Source organism: Haliaeetus leucocephalus, unplaced genomic scaffold (genome assembly GCF_000737465.1).
Source record: "Haliaeetus leucocephalus isolate CR32 unplaced genomic scaffold, Haliaeetus_leucocephalus-4.0 Scaffold450, whole genome shotgun sequence".
Classification (NCBI taxonomy): domain Eukaryota; kingdom Metazoa; phylum Chordata; class Aves; order Accipitriformes; family Accipitridae; genus Haliaeetus; species Haliaeetus leucocephalus.
In genome coordinates this window covers 2,483,309-2,492,233 of record NW_010972886.1, presented here as the reverse complement: position 1 = coordinate 2,492,233, position 8,925 = coordinate 2,483,309, and the positions used below count along the sequence as shown (strand labels likewise).

Genomic DNA, 8,925 nt, shown 5'->3' with positions numbered 1-8,925 from the left:
ATCAGCAAGTGTTTGATTAAAATAAGGATGACTCAATTAGTTGGGAGGGGAAGGAGCTAGTAAACCACCCAAACAGAATCAACATAAGAATACATAAATAATACTTTAGGTAAAAGCTATTTGCTTAAAGATGCCAATGTTTTCACTCATTTATTGCCAGGACTAGTAAGAAATAGAATGGCTTGCATTGGAAGGGACCTTTAAGATCACCTAGTTCAATATAATAGTAAATACTCTGGAGAAATAAGGTGGGTTTTTCCAGTCTCCTATAATCACACCAAATTTACATCAGAGGTGCTCCTCTGTTGTTTTGACAGTTGATTGTACTTGGATTTAATCTTTCAATTTAAGTATGGTGCTCTCTCTGGGGAGGAGTAGTAATAGGTAGGCTTGATGTTTCCCAGGACTTCATCTTCCCAGTTGGGGAGGCAGCAGAAGAAGAAAGCACAACCTATTACGACAACAGTGCTGGCCCAGCCAAAGCCATAGGCCCAGCTGAACATGTTATCTCCCATCAGTGGAATTTCTTCAGTGAATTTCACTGGGTAGATGACCAAGCCTATGATCTGGAATGCAGCTAGAGAGAGAAAGAAAAGCAGGATTAAATTACTACGAATGTATTACATTTCCCACTAAAAAAAGGTACCTGGAGATAACTGCATATCCTTTTAAGGTAGGACTGACACTAATCCTTACATATAATCAAATCTGCGTTCTTACAGAGGTACGTGACTTCTGGCCAAGGCAGATACCCACACCTATCTGACTGCGGCATTGCCAGGTTGCTGAGGCACATAACTGCATGCCCTGACCAGCCCTGTCCCACAGCCAGGCACTGTGATCCCTGCGGAGCCAGTCACGTCCCACTTGTACCACAGCCCCATCGCTCCTCCACCCCTTGGGAAGGTGAGAAGAACCCAGGGCTCTCAGCTCCTAAGTCTTAGCATGTGATATGCTGGGTCAAAGGTGTTCATTGCCCCCATACACTGCTTTTAGGAAAGTGCTAACTGACAAAGGCCACTGGAGCTTCCCTAACCATTATGCTCTCAGAGCGTAAATCAACCTTCCCTTGTTCCCCATGAAAGTGAGTCATAAACCAGACAAAGGCAGCTTATTTCATAAGGGAGGTTCCATCTAGCATATTTTTCTGCTGATGCCTGTTTTACATCTAAAATAACCTTGTCTTTGTGCCCAGCCTTACCAACAACAAAGAGCAGGCCTCCAATTCCTCGCACAAAGTTGAAGCGAAGTATCTCGATCGAGAATGCAATGACTGCGAGGGCAAAACAGATGACCAGGATCACAAAGCCAACGAGGTATGTGGCAGCTGCTGCTCTCCCCCATCCTTGAAGAGAAAACAAGAAAGATGTTGCACACATCAGTGCACTGAACTGTAGATCGTTGTAGGTCTTTGGTTTCCTTTAATCATTTTTTGTTGAAATCCTTTCCTGTAAGAAGCATGCCCTCTGTCAAATCAATACAGGATGCCTCCAAAGCACACAGCTCCAGAGCAGAGAGGCACCATCATTGGTGGAACAGCACAGAACTCCCTAGAAGTAGCACAGAACTAGTGCAGCATGGTAATATAGATAACACCTCCAAACTCTGTATCTGTGAGAGACCCACAGACCTCTGTGCAGATAGGGCACACAGCCACTGAGAAGGTACTTTATCCTTACTGTTCCTGTTTGACATGCAAATTTACAAAACCACTTCCATGCATATGGAAGTATGAGAGCAGACAAGAGGGTACCACCACAGGAGATAACTGCTGGGAAATAATAGTGCTGTCAGCATACAGCTTCTTGCCTGTTTGTTTATAACAGGAATAATGCATGTGGAGCAAAATTAGCATGACCAGAAAGAAATAGATTTGGAATAGCTGAAGTGAGAGATGACAAAGAGAAAGTTCTTGAAGATAAACATCTATTCACAGCTGAAAAAAAAACCTTAGAAACAGCTAAAACGTAGCAGGTAGAAGAGAAACAGAAGAATCTGAGGTAAAGTGGAAGAGTCTTCTTTGAATCATTACTTTGACATTTGATGGGATAGGGTGGTGCAGATTCTTAGGATCAAGCAACTGCAGCCTGGAGAGGCTCAACCACGAAGCAAGTGGCCTTATCCCAGCAGAGCAGCACCAGGACCCAGAACTCACCCATCACAGGCCAAGGCAACAAAGGAAAAAAAAACCTCCCAGAAAAAACAGCCAGCAATTCCCTCTTTGCAGTAACACGGGCTTGTGAAAAGGCCCTCATTATGGCCAGACCCTGTTCTCTTTAGAAACCAAGTAGAAGTTCAGGTGAGCCCAATGCAAACAACAACAAGCAGAGGTGTTCCTGCCCTGGAGGCAGGATACCTGCCCACATGGGCTAAACCATACGATTAGTGCTTTGTTTTCCAGTCAGCTGTCATCACAGCTCAATTCCCACATCTGCATAACATGGGTTTCTACTTTCACATGTTCAGACAGAGGTAGGGCCAGATCCCAAGCTCCCTCTAATGTAAGAATAAAGAGAGCGGCAAGATCTAGATCAGAACGTTTTCCAAAAAATGTGTCTTTCATCAGAGCTGTCTGTTCCAACACAGCTGAAGTGCTCTGGAGACACCCTGCTTTCAACACAGCTTCCATTCTTTCTGTGCAAAAACTAAGACGAAAAAGACAGTAAGACAGAGAACCTTTTCCTAAAGAGTTACAATCCTCCACCTTAACTCACGTACATACTCTACTAGTTGCATAAATGGGAAAAAAACTATAATTTGAGACAGAGAATGCAGTAAAACTGTCTCAGACACCTCTACTATGTACATCAATTTACTCTCTGAAAGTAAAGCATTGTTTTACAGCTGTTTTCATTAGATCAGTCTGAACTGGTTTCTTTCCCCCCTATTCCAATAGGAAAAGTGAAATACAGCAGCCATCTGTCAGTCAGATCTCAGCCCAAAACCTCCAACCATCACCACCTGAAGACAGTCATGCTGGCATAGAAAGGGTAAGGAAAAGAGTTTTCTTTCCCCTCTCCCTTCTTGGAGCTACTCAAGACAGCAAAAACTTTTCAAATTAGTTCTCATTCAGCCAATTGTGCATGTTTCATGACCCCTCCCTAAGGGAGAGGTGAGGAGGGAGGGAGAACACCTGATGAGCATCTGGAGATTAAAGCTATGTCAGTGGTCTGATAAAATCTTTTCCTAGAAAATATCCTCTGACATACCTAACGCAGGTACTGGATATTGTCTCCAGAATAGGACTTATCTAGGGATAAGCAATAGAAAGGAATATTTAGCCATTACACACAGCCAGCCCAGGAAAAGTGATTCAGACTAAATGACCTAGGAATGCTATTTATCGATATTTGCCCTATTAAGAAAAAAAGCACATCAATAAGAAGGAACACTTAGTTATCAAAGCACATTCCCTTTCAGATGCATTATACATGCTGGCACAGCGTAGGAAGCCATGTCTGGCATCTGCCTGGTAAAATTTAGGTTGCAAACTCAAATACACCTGCAGGTTAGACACCTTGAGGTTTGGTGCAACACAAACATGACTGGAGGACATACGAGCCAGAAAGCCCCCAGTGCTCTCTGCTATTTCCATATTCTCTGTGCTTACTTCATGAGCGTAACAAGCTTTTGGATACAGGGCAGTCCCAGCTCCGCTCACAGCGATTTATTTTGTCGTCTCTGGTGATATGAAAATGACAACACATACAGCTGTAGGAGATGTCTTGTCAGGAAGATTAATATTACGCCCAGCTTTGTTTCAGGTCTTCAGAAACAGGGCAGTAGTAAGGCACCACCATTATGAAATTCAGTGGGTTTTGTGCTCACATGTGACAGAACTCGGTGCTAGTGACCCCGTACCTTCCTCTCCTTCTCCTGCTGGTTATCTTCTCCAGCAGCAGCTATCAGTGGGTTGCTACTGACAAGAACTGATAGGACTGAGTCACAGGTGCTGGCCACAGCACTGGATGGGTCTGCTCTGGGCTGGACTAGACAACAGCCATCAAACGGCCAGCCATCAAACGGTGGGAGTCATGGGAAGAGCAGCAACAAGGTCTGGACTTGTATATATACACAGTGTAAGAGAAATCTCAAAAAATTATTAAAAGAGTTCTTTCAATAAGTGACTGATGGAAGAGGTTGGGGTAGGAGGCTGCACCCTTACCGAGCACAGGGTGCAGTCCTGGCACACTCCTCTCCCACACAAACCATTGCTACCCCCATCAGTGGGGAACACTTTCAGCAGAGGGACTGCTATAGGGCCCCGACTAAAACTGCTGTTTCTCCATGTAGGATCCCCCTCATCCCCATACCTATCGAGTCAGGCTTTTCCAGCTCCTTCTCCTCCCAGCGGCTCCTGAGAGCTGACCGAGTTCCGCAGGCACCCAGCTCTCCTGTCTCTGTCGGCAAGATCCTCCACCTACAGCTCCCGGCTGCCGGGAAGGGAGAGGTGTGGGTTTGCACTCTCGCTGTTTGCTGCCTTAAGAGCCAGAGACACCTGCTCACGTCCAGAGAAAGACAGATCAGCCCCAGTTTCTAGCTGGTTTGTGCTCCAAAGTACCTTGTAATCACAAGCTATTTAGCCAGAATTCAAGTTTTCCATAAAGCCAGAAAATTCTCAGGTCCCTTAATTTGACAGAGAGAGTACTTCCTACTCAAAACAGGCATAAATATGATGTCTGTTTATGAAATCAAACAATAATGTCACAGTAATTTGGGGCTGCATAAATAGGAGAGCAGAAAAGGAGAACAGTTGGAGGTATTAGCATTCCCTAGGTCAGCTTTGCCTCAAATAATAGTCAAGTTCTTTGCACCTAATCAGCAGAAATGTATTTATCAGTTAGGTGGTGTTGAAAGAACATTAAAAAAATTGTTCAGGGGCTGAAAGGCTATAATTATTAGGAAGGATTAAGAGTTTTATGACGTAGCTTAATTAATGATGACTCTGGAAGGGAACTAAGCTGCAAATATCACGCAAATTATTATCTGAAGTTAATGATGAACACCAGTAATACAATGAAATTTAAAAAAAAAAAAGCAAGCAACAGAGCCTTACTGTTAGGTGTACTTCCTGATTTTATTTGGCTGTGCCTCAGCCCCACCAGGGAGAGGATGGAAGCTCTACAGGGTAGGATATTTAAATCCAGATTTCCTTGTAGAAATGAATAAAAGGACTGGGAAAATAGTCTAGCAGGCAGATGAACTGCTATAGGATTTGAAGTAACAAGCCTTTCTCATCTTTGTTCACTTAATTACAAAAGCAGAAGCTAGTTTGTTAACTTATGAATAACTGGAATCTTAGGGTAGAAGTTTTTACCATGACATGCATAGATGAGGCATGTTTTTACACTGTAGTTATAATATTTTTTCTGTATATAAATGGCAGTAGCAATTCTTGTTCGGCCTTGAGAACTCGTTACATAGAATGCCCATAAATATCTGCTTTTGTTAATGAAACAAAGGAGTATTGGACTGAGAGCATTGTCAGTAACACTTTCTTGCCCACATAATGTGCAAAATTCCATGGCAGCATGACTGGTGAAGGGAAGGTATGTGCATACCCACCGGAAGCACAGGACAGCCCAGAATCAAAGGTTTGCTGGGAGGGCTGGATGGGAATCAATACTGGGAATCACGGCTCTGTTTTGGCTTTAGGAGTGCAGGAAAAGCAACTGCTATACTACCAAACTGTTAAATAAAAGACCACTAGTACAAACTTGGCTTCAGCCACCTGACTCTGCCAGGAGCTCAGGAGAGGCACGGTCCTATAAATTTCCGACTTTTAATGCCTGTGGGTTGCTAGCAGGGGAAGTGTGCCTGCCCAGGGGCCAGCAAAGCCCACTGGTGGGGACAGCAGCCTCACCTGCTTGCTGGGATCTTTTACTAGGGAGTTGGGGTAAATGTTTAGTGGGTGTGGACAGGGACACCAACTGCTACACCTCTTCCATTAACACTTTCCGAGCACCTGCACTCGGCTGACACTATAAACTAAGTTAGTCTCAAATACATCCTGGCATTGTAAATCAGACAGAAGCATGCCTGAAAAGCAGCATACTGAAAAGATAAGCATACATGTAATATTCCTCCTTTATTTACCTGGCCCCTCAGTGGACACAGGCACTAAGCTTCACCAATAATCTGTGGTATCAAAGTCCATGCCTGCAAGGACACAGGTACAGTGGCATAACCATGGTGAAACATGATTCACAAAGGCTGGGCTCCTGCTTCTGGGTTCCACTTTTTTTTTTTTTTGGCACCTACTAAGGATCCAGATGAATGCTTCCCTTCTTCTAGGTTGGCTGTTGTGTACTTAATGAATACCAGCTGGCTGTTAGGAATATAAGGAAGAGTTAACCTCCATGGGATCACCTCTACCTCACACATACACACCCATCTTTTACAGTGATAATTCAAAGCAAAGTCCCTGGGAGCAGCCATTCAGAACCAGAAGGACACAGCCACCCACAAATACTGCTCCTAAACTTACAGCCTCACCACTGTAAAGACAATCACCCTCTCCAAGTAACCGCATTGCAAACAATCCTTGTCATATCTGATGGCTTACTGATATGTTTTAAACACACAGCCAACAATTTAATCCTGCAATGGTCCAGACTAAGTCATCATGAGTCATTTTATAGTGCAGTACAGCAGCTCCGCCTTGCAACATTTTGATAATACACAGATGCTGCCAGCCAGGTACTTCCCAGACACAAACCAGTATAGAGCTCTAAACAAAATCCTTTCCCCACCTCCCTACCAAATGACATCCTACTCTTCTTTTCCCTTTCCACTTCCCTCTCATGTGGCATTTGCAAATGTGCATTAAGAAGCAATGCAGTTTAGGAGACACTCCTATTTGCAAATCTTTGTTTGTCTGTTCCTGCCCCTTTTTCCCCATTTAAAAAGAGTGATTCGGCTGCTTTTTCTCTTCCTCTTCTTAGTACACATGCTGCAGCTCAATTAAGAAACTGTCTAATGGAGCTTTCTATTAATGGGGATCCACTCTGAAGTTTTCATTTCATCAGGAAAGGTGCAGGATGGCTAGTGCATAGTAGTTATTTTATGCAAAACACAAGTTATGCATCTCAATTAATTAACTTTTATTTTCCTGCAGCAGTACTGTAAATGCCTGCTAGGCATTTTTTCCTTTGTAAATGCCCTCACCTATTTTGAGCCTAATTGCATTAGCATAGAAAAAAGGAAACAAAATAAATCAAACCTGAACTCATATGTTACATTGTGTCTCTAGATGTAAATACTATTCCAGTAGACAGTGGCATAGATGTCATGAAAATTAGGGAAGACGCAAAGTCAAGTTGGTATTAAAGGCTTAAATAAGCAAAGTCAAGGACACTATTCTTCTCTGACAGCTTGTTAACCAGAAAAAAACAGCAGAAAGTTGCTGTTGCCCCACAACGCTCAGGGCTGACACGAAGCACACACCCATCAGTACTCAGGGACATGAGAAGCAGCATCACTACAGCAGAAAGCAAATTTCAGCAGCTCTACTGTATTAGCACTTCTTCCCTGTGAAATGCAGATTTCAGCCACTCTGCACTAGCTTTTCTTCTGTCTAATGGGGGAGACAGATATTTTTGCCATACTAGCCAGATTTCTTCCACCTACATTAAAACCTGCAGTCATCACCTGGCTGAGAAATGAAGCCACTGCTCTTACGATATATTCTTTGCCTGAGTGTTGCAATGAAAAGCTTCTGGAAGTCAGTCTGCCACGCTCAGGCAGCAAGGGATCTGCTCAGGGAAGCAGCCCCAGCTCTCCCGGCTGAAACACCCCTTTCCAGCTTCCCAGTCCCCAAAGTACCCTCATCCAGGATCTTAAGGCGGGTCTGCTTATTTGTCCAGAAATACTTTGTTTGAGGGAAAGGTGGATGTAATCAGACCCACATGTTCTAGCGAAACCCCAAAAGTCCCCCCCAAAAAACAGAAACTGGGAGCGTGCAGTAAAAATACTACACTGGCAATGCCAGATACGGAAGCAGCTCAGCAAGTTACAACAGAGGCACAATTATCCCCTGGTTTAGGCCCCAGTGCAATAGAGAGGTATACAGAGGAAACGGCCTTTTTTTCTGCCTGCAAACCCACATCAGGCCATTTTAAGCTGTAGGTTGGGAGGCATCCTAATAGCCACATTGCCTTGGCCAGGCAAGGTTAAATTAAGGTGCTGTCTTCCCTCCGGGGGGCCAGGGGAAGACCATTTTACTATTGTCCGGGTGCGGTTCTGCATAGGACACCCTGCACGAAGGTTTCCATGCTCGCCATCCCACCAGCAAGGCCAGCGGCACAGGGAGGGGGAGCTGCCCCGTGCCAGGCAAGGCTGCGGGCTCTGCAGCCTGCAGAGAGTTGGGAGAAAGCAAACTGAAGAGGGGACTTGCGGCCCGCTGGCTCTCTTACTTTGGCTGTAAAGTAACTTTCGAAAACCAAGACACCAACACCCTGGCTTCTCAGTGCTGGGGCGCTAGAAAAGATCGCTCTGAAGCGGCCTAGCCCCGTGCTTCTCCGCTGGCGAAGCCCCGGAACAGCACGGGTACTGGCTCTGCAAGGGAAGCTCCGTCCCGGACGGCAGCTGCTCCGCAGCGGAGGGGGGCGGACGGCTCGTGGCGTCGGCGCCCGCCGCCCCCGGGCCCGCCGGAGGGCTCCTGGCTTACCAAAGTCCATGAGGGACAGGCAGCTCCAGTTGAGGTCCTGCTCGCCCCGCGTGCAGCTCTCCCATAACGACGCCTGCTGCACGTAGGGCTCCGACTCCGACTCCAGCCAGCCCCTGCCCGCCAGGGCGATGATGCCCATGATGATGGCCAGGCCCAGCAGCAGGGGCAGGAGCCACCTGCACCTCCAGCAGGCGAGGCCGCACACCACCATCCTGCCCGGCCGGCGGCAGAAGCGGCGGCCACCGAGCGAGAGAGAG

At 45.7% G+C, this 8,925-nt stretch overlaps 1 protein-coding gene across 1 annotated transcript; it reads right to left on the bottom strand.

The window, feature by feature from the left end:
• Positions 1-225: 225 nt before the first annotated feature.
• Positions 226-8,886, bottom strand: PERP (PERP, TP53 apoptosis effector). The gene is made up of 3 exons (XM_010574636.1): positions 8,669-8,886; positions 1,202-1,345; positions 226-577 (listed from the first exon to the last, which is right to left on the bottom strand). The coding sequence occupies exons 1-3, from the start codon at positions 8,877-8,879 to the stop codon at positions 342-344; spliced, it is 591 nt and encodes a 196-aa protein (XP_010572938.1). The 5' UTR covers positions 8,880-8,886; the 3' UTR covers positions 226-341.
• Between the last annotated feature and the right edge of the window lie 39 nt (positions 8,887-8,925).

What these genes read in the sequence shown, in the direction of transcription:
- PERP (XM_010574636.1), bottom strand. Translation starts at nt 8,879, where the DNA reads ATGGTGGTGTGCGGCCTCGCCTGCTGGAGGTGCAGGTGGCTCCTGCCC. An exon ending in CCTGTCCCTCATGGACTTTG is followed by an intron (nt 1,346 to 8,668) that starts GTAAGCCAGGAG and finishes TTTCTCTTCAAG; the next exon opens with GATGGGGGAGAGCAGCAGCT. An exon ending in AGGCCTGCTCTTTGTTGTTG is followed by an intron (nt 578 to 1,201) that starts GTAAGGCTGGGC and finishes TTCTCTCTCTAG; the next exon opens with CTGCATTCCAGATCATAGGC.